The 14,834-nt window shown below is 40.4% G+C and overlaps 2 protein-coding genes across 2 annotated transcripts; both read left to right on the top strand.

The window, feature by feature from the left end:
• The first annotated feature begins 4,644 nt into the window (after nucleotides 1–4,644).
• On the top strand, nucleotides 4,645–5,773 carry LOC147452740 (ATP synthase subunit delta, chloroplastic-like). The gene is made up of 2 exons (XM_086518333.1): nucleotides 4,645–4,782; nucleotides 4,889–5,773. The coding sequence occupies exon 2, from the start codon at nucleotides 4,940–4,942 to the stop codon at nucleotides 5,684–5,686; it is 747 nt and encodes a 248-aa protein (XP_086374459.1). The 5' UTR covers nucleotides 4,645–4,782; nucleotides 4,889–4,939; the 3' UTR covers nucleotides 5,687–5,773.
• A 140-nt stretch (nucleotides 5,774–5,913) lies between these two features.
• LOC147452739 (tubulin beta-6 chain-like) lies at nucleotides 5,914–11,212 on the top strand. The gene is made up of 5 exons (XM_086518334.1): nucleotides 5,914–6,195; nucleotides 6,273–6,386; nucleotides 6,490–6,525; nucleotides 7,028–7,104; nucleotides 7,926–11,212. The coding sequence occupies exons 2-5, from the start codon at nucleotides 6,369–6,371 to the stop codon at nucleotides 8,131–8,133; spliced, it is 339 nt and encodes a 112-aa protein (XP_086374460.1). The 5' UTR covers nucleotides 5,914–6,195; nucleotides 6,273–6,368; the 3' UTR covers nucleotides 8,134–11,212.
• The last annotated feature ends 3,622 nt before the right edge of the window (nucleotides 11,213–14,834 follow it).

Here is a 14,834-nt window from a genome sequence, read left to right as displayed (position 1 = left end):
TTGCCAATTGGGAAGAGGGAAGGACCCAAAGAAGAAGAAAGGGCCAACAACCATCCTAACAACACCAGAAGAGGTTGCATTACTACAATGGATTTTCATGAAGTGTGACTTAGGACACGGTGTTTGTTATAGATGTGAATCTTAAGGTCACAGAATGTGTCAAACAAGGCATAATCTCTTCTCCAATGGTGCCTTAGGAAAGAGTTGGTGGGAGGCCTTTCTAAAGAGACACCTAAACCTAGTTTTTAGAGTTTTAGAAAGCTTAGATCAGTCAAGAGCAAGCTGATTTAGACTCAAGATAGTCAAGACGCTACATGAAAACCTTCAACAATTATATACATTACACAACTATCCACCCTTTAATATTTGGAATGCAGATGAAACGGATTTCCAAGGTTCATGAGACAAGGGCATGAAGGTATTAGGAAGAAAAGTAGCCAAGTCTATCTATGATATAACATGCGACACCTTCGAATGGATGACAATATTGTGTTGTGTCAATGCAGTTGGGCAATAAATTCTAGGGTTCTATGTTTTCAAAGTAGTCAAATAGTGAGCAATTATGTCCAAGATTGTGAAAATGGAGCTACAATGGCTCTTCAAAAGAAGGCATGAATGGCAAAGGAGTTTTTTCAAGCATGGTTACAACACTATAAAAATGAAATCGAGAAAACAAGAGGTAAAGACAACAAACATCATCTAATATTTGATGGCCATGGGAGTCATGTTTTGCTAGAAGTGGTTGCTAAAGCATGGCCTCTCCTCTCACCCCCAATTTTGTTACATTACATTCACAAAAGCCCTTGAACAAACCCATCAACCTTCACTCAAATGTGACAATATCACCTCCATTTTTTGACCTACCCATATAGCGATGCAAATCAGCACTCTAAATCCTAAAATTTCAAAACTTTCAAGCTCCTCAGATCTCTCCCAAGTCAAGTGTCTCTAAACTAGCCCCTCTACCCTATATCTCTTTCCTTTCAAAATTGAACCTTAAGAGATTTGAAAACGGATACATCAAGGGGTTGGAGCTTGTGTAATTTTTGGGTTGATAAAGTGATGATATCAATACTTGTGTTATGAGCTTTAGCTACCATTTCTAGCAAAACATGACTTTTATGGCCATCAAGTATTAGAATATGTCTGTTGTCTTTATCTATTGTTTTCTCGATGACATTTTTGTAGTGTTGTAGCCATGCTTGAAGAAACTCAGTGTCATCCATGCCTTCTTTTCAACAACCATTGCAGCTCCCTCTTCATAATCTTGGATATAATTGCTCACTATCTGAACTGTCTTTGAAAATATAGTACCTTGTAATTGCTTTCCCACCTGCATTGACACAACACAATACTGTCATCCATTTGTGGGAGTCACATGTTATACCATAGACAACCTTGGCTTCTTTTCTTGCTAATAACTTCATGCCCTTGTTCCTTGAACCTTGGAAACTTGTTTTGTCTACATTCCAAATATTGGAGGGTGGATAGTTGTGTAATGTATATAATTGTTGAAGGTTGTCATGTAGCGTCTTGACTATCTGAGGTCTAAATCGACTTCCTCTTGATTGATGTAAGCTTTCTCAAACTCTAAAAACTAGGTTTGGGTGCCTCTTTCAAAAGATTTCCCATCAATTCTTTCTTGGGATACCATTGGAGAAGAGAGTATTGTTTGACACATTTTTGTATTAGAGACACCATGTCTTGAGTCACACTTCATGAAAATCCATTGTAGGTAATGCATCCTATTTCTATGTTGTTAGGATGGTTGTTGGCCCTTTCTTCTTTTTTTAGGTCCTTCCCTCTTTCTAATTGGCAATCGTCGCTTGAATTATGCCAAACTTGAGTGAGAATTTATACAAGGATAGGCCATCTTCTCTAACTTGAAGTGCTTTGGTCATATCATGTTTTGTCCAAGCTAGTTGAGTGCGTTTTTTGTTGTTGCCTTTGGTTTCTAGTTTAAAGATATTTTTCCATACCATGTTCTGTCCAAGCTACTTGTGTTTTTTTGGTGTCTTTGGTTTCCTTAGAGAATTTGTTGCTATATCTCACACTAGATGGTCTTCAGGCAAAGGTTAAATTGGTGTGGCGGGTGAAGCCAGCTTGGGTTTTGGGAATGAAGGCTTGGCTTGTAGAATTGGTAAGTATTGATTTATGTTTTTAAATAGGTTTTAGGATGTCCATATAATTAAGCCTCCTATGACATCAATGGGATACTTTTCCGTCATTTTGCAATCTTTAAATGACAATTGCATTGAGGTCGTCCATCAAGAAAATCTCTCAGAGTCACGTCAGGCATCATAGATAGTAGGTGAAGGTCACAAAAAGCAAAAAAATTCTTTGTACGATGCAACAATTTTGGACATCGGGAAAAAACTCCTTCACCAATCCAAACAGATGGAATATACGGAGGGTAAGTATATAGGAAGTGGAGCAAGCATAAGCAAGATGAGAGATAAAATAGCTTCATGACAATTCCACGCACCTAGTCCATCACAGACTGACCATGTTGTGAAAAATGCAATAGGAGGCACCAACATTCCAAGCCTACAATTGGGTTTTTTGGAGACATGGTTATAGTGACAAAGTGGCACAAGACATTTCCCAATGTTACAGGCGTCCAATGGACAAATAGCTAGTCAAAACATCACTTGTCAACACAGACAACCAAAGTACCACCTGTGGTTGAGGAGAATGCTAGTGTGCGGATTCCGGCCATCAAGGCAAGGCTGACAAAAATGACACCATGTGGCCATCTATAGGTACAAACCGGGCTGTAGGTTCACTTGGAAAAATGAGAAAAGTGCAAGAAGAAGGTGAACGTTGGTATAAAACAGGGTGTAGGTTCACTTGCCAAAAGGAGGAAAGTGCAAGAAGAAGGTGAACGTATGCAATGAGGGAACAATGGCACCAACTTTTTGGAGAAACGCAACTGAGAGGGATCCAACACTAACACATGGGCATGGTTTTGTAGTGATGATGTCAAACAAGTGTGGGAACCTATGTCCACACATTGTGATGCGAGCTCCTACACCTCCACTTGAGTGGCAAGTGAAATGGGGCACATCCCTAACAATGTTAAAAATAAAGGTATTGCACCTTGCGAGGTTTCATATGGCAAAACAAAATGTGGAAGTGCAAGGGAAAAGACATGTGGGAAGGTACAAGATAGGTATTTTTGAAGAGGCCTCCAGAAGGTTAGACATTGTGCTAGGGTTAGAAATGGACATCAAACATGTGGACGTTAAAGACACAAAACACAAAGTCTTCATTGTGGGAACTCAAAATTCAAATTTACGTGGTGATAAATATCGGGTCACAATAGCTAAGAACCATTTGTCCTTGTAGATACTTCCAAAGGAGGGTAGAGAAAGGAATGACATACATGTCTTGAAAACACTAGTATTACATCTACTTGAGAGTGTTTGGAATGGACATAAACCACAACATGTTCATTCATCAATCTAGTTTGGGTGATAGCAAGCTCAAAGCTCTATTGGAGGCCAAAAGCCTATTGCAAGAATTTTGCATCTTTCGGTTTTCATATTCACTTTGAGTCATCCAAATGATGATATTGTCTTAAGTTGACCATAACTTGAATTCTTTTATTATTTTCTTTTGATTTTTAGTTCATTTTGAAGTGTTGCAGTGTAACAATATAAAGATTTTGGTGAATAGATAGAAGTAGGAGATGGAAGACTCGGGAGGTCACTCAAAAATATGAAGAATAGTATATGAGTTCAATAGAAGGGGTTATTTTCTATTATGAACTTACAAAAAATATACATATAGAAGTTTGTTTTAAATTGAAAAACTTATAAATTTTGGTACATAAGGGGTCTTTTTATTGAAAAAAATGGTACGTAAGGGGTCTATATACACCTCAACTAATGTAGAATAGGGGGTTTTATATATACCTCTTGAATGCACATGCTATACAAGATCTCTATGTAGTGAATCTCCTCTGAGTGAGAGAGAGAGAGAGAGAGAGAGAGAGAGAGAGAGAGAGAGAGAAAGTCATCAAGATAAAGAGATAGATAGATAGAGAGATAGATGATGAAAGTGGAAGATAAATAGATAGATAGAAGATAGATAGACAGAGAGTGAGATAGATGATGAGAGAGAGAGATAGAAAGAGAGAGAGAGTGAAAGTCATCAAGATAAAGAGATAGATAGATAGAGAGATAGATGATGAAAGTGGAAGTGTGTGTGTGTGAGAGAGATAGATAGAGAGAGAGAGAGAGAGAGAGAGAGAGAGAGAGAGAAGGTCCTTGGTTAGTCCACTGGGTGACACAAGGTGGTAGTAAGCTAGCACTACCAACCACCGGTAGTGGCTAGGGTGGTGGTGGCCATGGTGGTAAGGGGTGGAAATGGGAGGTACTATTGGTAGGATGAGAGAGAGAGAGAGATACTTGGACTCCAGTCTCCAGCCCTGCCAGTGTTCGGGAAAAATCGTTTTTCCAAACATACAAAATTTCTTTTCTTGAATTTGCCGAGGGGAAATTTCAAAAAATTAGGTCGTCTTCTTGTCTCTTCTTCTCTGCGTATGGTCGTGATGACGGACCTGCCATCCTCTGCAAGCGGCCAATCGCAACATCAAAAAGCCAGACAGAGTTCGCGTAGACCCCCAAGGGCTTGCACAGCCCGTACACCCTCTCGATTGGCTCCTGTTGCCCCTTCTGTGAAGCGCATCCCCTCCATTCCCCCCCTTCCCCTGGCCAGAAGGACTGTTGGCTCTTGTGCAACATGTGGGAGCTCGCATCCATCATTGACTTCTTCAACGTAAGCACTAGTCAGAGAGAGAGAGAGAGAGAGAGAGAGAGAGAGAGAGAGAGAGAGAATTATTGCCGTCGACGCCCACGCTCTACTAAGCAGGAAAAGCTTGCAGAAGGAAAATCAATGGAGGCGCTGCAGCAACGGGTTTCGGCAGTGAATGTGAATGGGCAGCTTGCGCCCTGTGTGGGCCGCATCTAGAAAGCCCCCTGCTTCGTCTCATCTGCCTGTGTGCATGCGGGGCACTCCGCTTTTTGGCAGCAATGTAGGTCTGAGGGCCAAGGTGCTGGAGCAGGCGGGCGTTGTGGGCGATGGCAAGGTAGCAAGCCGTGCTTGCGTTGTGGCCATGGCTAAGTCTGCAACACATTGTTATGCGAGCGCCCTTGCTGAAGTTGGGGAAAGCGATGAAAATCTTGACTCCATCTTTGCAGACCTTGAAAAGGTCGGCCCCTTTGCAAAGGATGAGAAATTCTGGAAGTTCTTTACTAGTCCTGTTGTCAAGGATGATGATAAGAAGGCTGTCATCAAGACCCTTAGCAAGGAGGCGAACTTGATGGCGTCCACTACGAACCTCCTTTATCTGCTCGTCACCAAGAAGCGCACCCTCATTCTCAGAGACCTCCTCAAAGAGTTTGAGGTCATCTACAACAAGCTCACAGATACGGAAGTCGATCTGGTTACATCTACTATCGAGATGGACAAGTCCCAACTCTCTCTCATTGGCAAGAAGGTGCAGAGTATGTCAGGATCCAAGAATGTCAAGCTCAAAAACATCATAGACCCATCCATAATTGCTGGGTTTATTGTCAGGTTTGGTGAGGATGGATTCCGCCTTATTGACAAGAGTGTCAAAGGCCAACTTGAAAAGATTGCATCACAGATCGAATCAGCAGCTAAGGTTGCTGCTTTTTGATTTGCAATCCAGTTGTTTGTTAAATTATCTTTGTTAGTTTTCACTTTTGTACAACTTGAAGGAGAATTTTTTGCTTACCTCCAAAAAGAGAGAGAGAGAGAGATAGAGAGCATGAATGGGAGAGGCATTGAGGATGACGTACTCAACCCTAAAGAATGAGCAGTTTGAATAAATCTCTCTCTCTCTCTCTCTCTCTCTCTCTCTATCACTTCAGGCGCACACACACACTCTCACTTCAAGCGCGTGCACACACACACACACACACACACACCCTTTTTGTGCTCTCTTGCCCTGTGTTTGCAAGGGAGGCTTGAAGCTAAGTCCTAGAGACTGGAACACTGTTACATGGTAAAATGCAAACATACTACTGATACTGCAGGTCTTTTGATCAGTGCTGAACATTAAGGTTGAATTTTCCCTCGATGAATTGGGGAGCGCTCTTCTGACACCTAACACATTGCTTGATACCATCCACATCACTTTTGGATTTTGCCACATTTGCACGGAAGGTAACAAGCATTTGACCTCCTTTCTATCAGAACTTTCTACTAGAAACTTGTATGAGCATTGTGTGTGTGTTTTGAAGGTTGGACGCGTTAACCAGGCTTTGGATGCTATCCATGAGCTCAAGCAACATTTTAAACAGAGCATACATTCAGAAACTGATCAGGAGCATGTTGGCATGGCAGTAGCAAGAAAGGTAATGGCTGGCTGACGGAGCTTTTAGACTGCAGCTAAGTCTCTTCACCATGTTTGTCTTGATTTTGTTTACATAAGGATTGTTATAGCTACTGTCTTGTCAGAGTAAAGAAGCAGAAGTTACGGCTCGGAGAATTAAGGTATGCTTACTAGACGCCAATTCAAGATCTGCAAGAAGTAGTAATGCACATCTCACCTGCATAAGATACAAGTTTGTATTATGTCAGTCAATGTGAACTAGTAAAGAATTATAAATATGTTGATGATTCCTTGCACTTTTGAAGATGATTTTGGGGGGGTGTGAAAGAGGGGGTGCTCGTCGGTAGTGCAGCAGAAACCAATGCTCAGCTCCAATAATCACTAAAGTTAGTTAAAAAATGGAGGTTTCTCACTTGCATTATTTCCCTTGCTATCCTCTACTACATAGTCGCATCAGTTAACCTGAAATGCATTGTCAAGACAAAGTTTCCCAGGTGTGGGTATCATGGAGTCCTCTGAATATCAACTTGCCCAAGACAGTTTTGTAAAGATTACATAGGTCTAAGTCCCATGTCTGCATTCTTAACACTTTGGTATAGTAAAGTGTAGGATGCTCGTTCTCTAGTAGCTTATGAGCCGGCACCATAACTGTGTATGCTCTAGGCTATGATGCAGGATAAGTGGGCCACTGAGGTGGCAACTGCGAAGGAAGAGATGGATCAGCAGGGGCTGATTCGAATGTAGGCCACACATGGCCGTTGGATCCCCTGGACGAGGTGGATTACAAGAAGATGCGAGGCGGGTAAAGTCGGCTGATTACAAGAGGATGCGAGATATGTCGACATGAGTGGAACAGCATGCTGGGGTAGTGTATGGATGGCCGATGGGTTCCCCATCCACAAAGCGGGTTGTCCACCGAGTGGGAGTGCAACATGAGTGCACACAAGAATAGCTAGGGTAGTAGAGACCAGATCACTACGACAGGGCGATGCATGAGTGGAACAGCATGTTGGGGTAGTGTATGGATGGCCGATGGGTTTCCCGTCCACAAAGCGGGCTGTCCACCGAGTGGGAGTGCAACATGAGTGCACACAAGAATAGCTAGGGTAGTAGAGACCAGATCACTACGACAGGGCGATGCAATGAAAAGGGTGGCAGAACTTTTGGTGGTTTTTGCAAACCAGGTGTGGTGGAGCTCAAGAAGGCATGGAAGGAAGAGATGGCAAATGTGATACACGCACCACATTGCAAGAGGGCGGAATTCGGTGAGCACCAGCCCACGTTTCATTCGAGTTGCTGCTAGGCTTGGCGAGTGATTATGCACATATTCCTACTCATTAGCCGGTGCTGGCTAAGATGGAATTACTAGACACCGATCAGCGGGGCAGTAGATGAACGATATTCGTATATCGACCAACAAGGCAGTGAGGCGAAGAGTCACTCTACAATGTGGGGATTGCAATCGAGCGACTTCAGTCGGTTGATTGCTTGGTCTGAGTTTATGAGGTGGATACCTCCTCATCACACAAGTTTTGAATCCACAAACAAGTGCAAAAGGCAGCCAAGTCGATGCCAAATTTTGGGACGTGGTATGCATAGAGCACGCCATTGATCCCACGGGGTCATACAGCGGCAACGCTGACGTGCAGCTGAAGAGAGTGAATGTGTACTACAACGAGGCAAGCTGTGGGCGCTATGTGCCTCACGCCGTGCCCATGGATCTGGAGCCAGGTACTATGGATAGTGTTCAAACGGGCCCCTATGGGTAGATCTTCCGACCTGATAACTTCGTCTTTGGCCAATCCGGAGCTGGCAACAACTGGGCCAAGGGTCACTACACCGAAGGCGCGGAGCTCATTGTTCTGTCCTTGACGTTGTCCGCAAAGAGGCTGAAAACTGCAATTGCCTTCAAGGTGAGTGCCTTTAAGATCTCATTATATCATTCTTGATTCTATTTTATTCTATGAAATGCTATATCATCATGCCTTCTTTTCCATTTCTCCGATGTTACAGTTCCATTTATGTTTGGTATCATGATTCTGTTGTCAGTTTTGTTTATATTTGACAATGTAGCTAGCATGTGGAATTGTATTGTTTGAAAACAATGTTCAGATCTGTCTTCAGTGAAGGTTTGAAAACAATGTTCAGATCTGTCCTCAGTGAAGATTGTCAGATTTCTTTAAGTGAAATTTTCACCACTATCGTTCTAACTTCTCTAGCTTCCTAGTATCCCCCCTCACTTGGTAGACATTGGCTTTAGATCTACGCTCACCACTCCCAGCCAATGTTGGATTCCAAATTTGTTTCAAGTTAGCAAGGCTTTGCTAAAAACTCTTTCTTCAATTAATGTTGATCTGTAAACTGTATACTGTTTCTATGCTTGAGATGTTTGTCTATACACTATGATGCAAGCTTTTGTAGTGGCAATGTCTTCAGCATTGTGTCATTAATCCTACCGAATTGGTTGATGGTGTCTTGTATACTTAGAATGACGGTTTTTTAGACTTCCTCTTTTCAAAATTCTTCGGCAAGGATGATGACAATGCGAGGAGGAGTTTTTGCTGACGCTCACGATAGGAGGCCAGCACCTTGCAAGCGAAGTGATTGCCAGAGGTAGGGTGAGTTCTCAGTTCACTTTAGTCGTGATTCATTTTTGCCTACTCAATGCCCTTAGGCTTTAGCTATGGCGTCCAAGTCCTGACCTGCTGATCAGTGACGCTTAGTCTTGACGTCTCCACCTACTGGAGTTGGCGTCCGAGTCCCGACTTCTTCCATTGCAGCCGCCAATGCTGTTGACTTTCTGAGCCTCTCGTTGCGTGTTTGATGCACTAAATCGGCTTTTAGATCATAGTTTGAAGAATTTATCGGTAGTTACCCTGAATCTTGTCACATTTTGTCAAATTTTTTCAAGGCAAGCTTGAAATCTAGCTTAGATTTTGCAAGTTAGTGATACTAACAATTTTGGGTGGTAGTGTTGTATTAACTCAATAAACAATGTACTTAATCTCAAATTGGATGTGTGACATCATAGCATTAAAGATTTTAAGATCGTTAGTTTCTTTTACATGTAGTTATTCTATAGTTTCAATTTCTCACATGGTCATATGGCTGGATTGGGTGTGTTATCTTGAGCTATAGTTTCTTGCCAAGACACGTCTAACATACCTTGGGTCTATGTGTCACACATACACAATGTTTTTATTTTGTATATAATTACAAATATAGACACGTTTAGCATACCTTTCGTCTATGTGTCACACATACACAATGTCTTTATTTTGTATATAATTACAAATATAGTCTCAATTTGTCACATGGTCATATGGCTTGACCGGGTGTGCCATCTTGAGCTATCGGTTTTTACCTTCAGTTCTTCTAGCTATCCATATGGCTTGATCGGGTCTCTTGAGCTATCCATTCTTACCAAATGTGTAGTTGTGTCTCTTTTTACGATAAAAAGCGTCAAAGATTTTAAGATCGTTAGTTTCTTTTACATGTAGTTACAAATTCTATAGTCTCAATTTCCCACATGGTTATATGGCTTGACCAGGTGTGTTATCTTGAGCTATAGTTTCTTGCCAAGACACGTCTAGCATACCTTGGGTCTATGTGTCATACCACCACTTTGAAGGTAGATTACTTTGACTCTATTGAAAATGTGTTTGATTTTAACGTGTAAGATAATCTTTAAATCCCAAGTGGGAGCCCAAGATGAGGTTGATATTTTTTTTGGAAAAAGAAATTATGTGATGAAAATCCCATGTGGGAGCCCAAGAAAAGGGTATACTGATTTTTTGTGAGAAAGAGGTCTCCGTACAAAGGAGACTCTGGCAAAATTTTTAAGATTTATATTTATGTACAAATTCAAAATTAGATACAAATGGTGCTTTTTTAAAATTTGCATTTTGCTTAAGCATAGATGTGCATTCATATCATATAATTGTTGTTGTTCAAAAAGATTAATCTTTTAATGGGTTGTTTTGTAATGTGTTTTGATTTGATGAGTGAAGTTTTTCATGGTTGTTTAAGAGTATGCATTATTTGTCATTTAGAGAACAATCCATGTGGGAAGCCTACTAAGTAGGTAGCTAGTATCAATATGTTTTATGTGGGAAGCCTACTAAGTAGGTGGCTAGTATCAATATGTTTTGTGATTGAGATTTGTGTCAGTTTACAAGGCAAATGCTTTTTATAATGATAAATTACATTGAAACAATTGGTTTACTTTAATTTAGTATTCATTATATTTGTTGCTTTTCATGCTTTGTTCTTTTAAGATCTATTGCAAATGAAAACACACTACAATGTACACTTCTGTTCATTTGCAGTTCAACATATATTTTTGCATAAGCATGTGCTTCTAACATTGTTATGTTACTAGTATACATAAAATATTGGGTCATTACATTCCATACGAAATCTGTATGAGGGGGGATGGCTCATTGCGAGAACGTTCGTATCTTGTTCGTATATAGGGGGGTAGGTTAGCAAGTAAGATACTGTACATAGAGGGGTTTCTCAAATTTTGATGCACGCGGGTGATATCCTCCCATTACTAATAGTGAATCCCCTGGGCTTGGTGCACATCAGTCATAGGGTCAAACTCTTCCCTTGGTCTATCTCGTTGAGAACCAATAAAATGATCATTCAACTCTTCTTTTTGCTTCCTATTGTAAATTCATTGTAGTGCTTTGTAGAAGACAAGATTCTTGAGTGTTTGGCCAAAAAATTTCATGCAAGACTCTCTGATATAATTTCTTTTCCAATCTCATCAATTACCTTACTCCAATAATCTATCACATGTCTATAATATTGTGTCACACTTAACCATTCCCTAAAGTTTTGTAATACCTTATATAATTCTTCAGCCTTGAAATCACTTCTTCATGAGCCTTGACAAACTCTACCGTTGGTACCAAAGGTGGATCTCCATGTGGTAACATAATAAAAAACCTAAATTGAAGTGGATTGGAATGTGACAACAAGTATCTCTTGTCCATCACAAAGATAACCATCACAATATTGCTTGAAATCAGGGACCTTTGTAAGCAAAAATGGACTTGGAGATGAAGATGAGCTATTTCGTAATGTATCCATCAAATGTGACAGTATATGCTTGGGTTACCCTCAACTTCTCTGTAAACCTATTGAACATGGCATCTATGTCCTCATGTGCATGTCTGACCATCAAAATTCCTAGCTGGATGGTTTTGAAAACCCCTCTTGCATCAAGCATTCACAAATACGCAAATAGATATCAATTTTTGTTTTCCCTTGCACAATTATCTAGCTATAGTAGCAAGTTCTTTCGTAGCTTTTGAAATGTTGACCTGCGTTGTATTTATACGCCCATGTAAAAAAAGAAAACGTATAAAACATCATTATACATCGAAATCCCGAATATTCACCAAATAGTCGTATTTTTTTTCTTTTGATAAAAAAATCTACTTATATGACGGTTTTGATCAAAACCAGCGACGACTACAGTTGAGAGTGCAACAAACAGTTATAGTTTATTGAGGTATAATTTTAAAGTTGTTTACATTTATCCTAACTTGTTTTGGTGTGTTTTGCCAGACTTGTGTGGCACAATAGTTTTTCTCTCGCCACAAAATTGGCTTGCTGATTATAGGCCACTTTGTGGTGTGTAGCTATTCGACTCACTCCAGAAGTGAGTAGAAACTAGTCGCTTTTCTCGTGCTATGCCGCCACTTGGCTCACTACAGAGAAGAGTTTTAGGACATACATAGATTCTCACTTGTGTGATACAGTAGTATATCTCTCACCACAGGTTTGAGTTAGAATTTAGTGGTGGACTCGTGGAGTGCAGTAGACATGATGCTACACCTCTCACTTTAGAGTGACTTATAGGTTTCTCAATTTTAGATCAGCTCAAATCATTGTTTGTATCACATAGAAACATAAGAGTTCTGCTCATCAAACATAGAGTGGATAGATGCATAGTTTATGCCCTCTTTATCTCTGTGTGACACTGTTTACTCTTGTTCTTTGAACTCCAAACACACATCATTGTTCCTCACTAGATGACTTGTTGTTTTGGATGTAGATACATATGATATTTGGCCTGCATCTAAGATTGTTAAATTATCCACTGATGTTTGTGTTGTGAGTTCCACACACTTCACTAGGGATTGGATTAAGTCGCATCATCGTTCTTACTACATAGAGGTATGAGGGATATATTTATCTACCTAAGAGTGGAGAGATGTATACATATGCCCTCTTCATCTTAGCATGCCACCCTTGCCCTTGTACTTTTTGACCCGTAGATACGCCACTCATCAATAGATGACTTGGTGTTGTCTTGGATGTAAATATCTACGATGTTTGACCACAATATAAGATTGTTAAACTCTCCGTTGATGGTTGAGCTGTGCTTTCCACACACTTCATCAAGGATTAGATTTGACTAAACTATCAATCAACATCAAGACTTGTGCTGAGCCTACCTCACACAAGCTACATTGTTCACATGCACCCTCCGATCGTTTACGTGTATTATGTAGCACACATTAAAGGGTCCAGTTCTTGTGATGAGCATCCCTCACACTCCTGGCATGTTCGCCTCTTTCCATCTCTCTCTTTGTGTGTTATCTTCTCTATTGTACAATGTATCGGTTGCAATCATAATATATTGCTTTTTGCTATGAATTATGTCAATTGTGTATGGATTAGGTTCTTGACACAATTTTGATAGTTTCCCCTCTCCTCTGACAATGTTTATGTTTAAAAATTATACCTTGCAGTTATGGCGAATACTAAGCTGGCAAATATCAACAAAAATTTGCCTTCAAAGTGATAATACGTCACTTCCATCACATGTTAGAGCTTGAGATTCATCGTTGCCTAAACCCCTCTACTTTGGAACATTATTTTTAGTTCACAGAGGCCTTAGTGAAGTTTGTGTTTGAGCAGCTTCAACTCGCGTTTACACCCATTGCTTTTGACATATCTCTAATGACATCAAGTTCATTATTGAGCATGATCAAGCAATCTACTGGACAGATCGCAAATATTCTTTAGGATCTAAAAAATCCTAAAATCATTATTTTTCTAGGAATAGCTACTCGCATACAACTTGTGCATCAGTTGTATACTGAGTTCAAGAGCAGGGGAAAGCTGGAAAGAGCAGCAAAGCGCATGAGAGTGGAAGCCAGCTCTTTCAATGCTACTGAAGAGCCAGGACCTACCGTTAGAATAGAGTCTGCTACTAGCACCACTCTTGCTCTCGATCAATCTCAACTCTCCCCTGTATGACATCTTTTATCAGAAATTGCAATCTTCAACATACAAGCTTCACAACTAGGAGAAGGGAGATGGGCACACATCCTGCATTTGAAGAGCCATTGTATGCGGCAAAGATCTTCAAAGTCCACTTGCATGGACCCATAGTGGATCTGTAGGTTAAAGACAATGCCACAATTTTGGACATCACTCATCCCGTCATTCTTTATTCACTTGCCATGGTCCGCCACATAGTGTCCAATGCTCATTTCACGTTTTTGGAATGGTGGCCATGTAGAACAATGGATAAAAGAGTGCATTGCAGATGGCAGTGAACCTGCCATTCAAATTTATGTAACCATTGAAGGAGCAATAGACATATTCCAAAATAACATTTTGCCGATAATACACACTCTTCTTCAAACCGTGAAGTATCTACACGCGCATGACTACCTCCACAATGACCTGCACTCCCGCAACATGATGCTGAAGGGGGTCTATGCAGGCATTGTGGATTGGGGGTCATGTACAAAGACCAAAACAATGACATGCTTTCCTCCTCTCCACAACTTGAAAATTTAAACTAGAAAGTAGACGGAGAGAGATTTTCCATGGGCTGCCCTAGAATGCATATCTACTAATCTCCCTCCCTGAAATAAATCCATGGATATCTACTCCATGTGTCATACTTGTAAACAACTCTTGAAGTGCATGCCAATGCCACAAGAGAAAAAAAAAGGATTTTTTAAAGCAATGTACTTACCTACCTTGAGAGTGGCAGGTGAAAAAATTGCTCAACCCGACCTAACGCTTTTGATCTTTCTCTCTATCTAAACGGTGCCCATAGAGTGGGCTATGATATTGTAATGATATTTGGTTTATGACAAGATGATGATTAAAGTGATGATTTGATTATTGTCTTCTTTAGTTGTGCTTGTAAATTATATAATTGATCAAGTTATCTTGTCTCTTTCCAACGACATGGTGATAGATATCATGTCTCTTTCTTGCAGCTTGATTAAGTTATCTTGTCTTTTTCTTTGAATATTTGAAAGTGATGACTTGTTAACTTCATGATAAATTTTTCTAATGATGCCCTATTTTCTTGATTGACAGATATGGAAGAAGATCTTAACCATGCTCTAAAGCAGAGGCCATCTACAAATAAGAAAGAGAGCATTATGGCCAAGAGAAAGGCCTCGAAGCTATTGTGCCAATCAAAGAG

Source organism: Adiantum capillus-veneris, chromosome 8 (genome assembly GCF_014529385.1).
Source record: "Adiantum capillus-veneris isolate H3 chromosome 8, ASM1452938v2, whole genome shotgun sequence".
NCBI lineage: Eukaryota > Viridiplantae > Streptophyta > Polypodiopsida > Polypodiales > Pteridaceae > Adiantum > Adiantum capillus-veneris.
This window is presented reverse-complemented; position numbering and strand designations above follow the sequence as displayed.

Coding starts and splice junctions, on each gene's coding strand:
- LOC147452740 (XM_086518333.1), top strand. CDS start 4,940: ATGGGCAGCTTGCGCCCTGTGTGGGCCGCATCTAGAAAGCCCCCTGCT.
- LOC147452739 (XM_086518334.1), top strand. Junction 6,526..7,027: donor TTACGGCTCGGAGAATTAAG/GTATGCTTACTA, acceptor TGTATGCTCTAG/GCTATGATGCAGGATAAGTG. Junction 7,105..7,925: donor CAGCAGGGGCTGATTCGAAT/GTAGGCCACACA, acceptor TGCAAAAGGCAG/CCAAGTCGATGCCAAATTTT.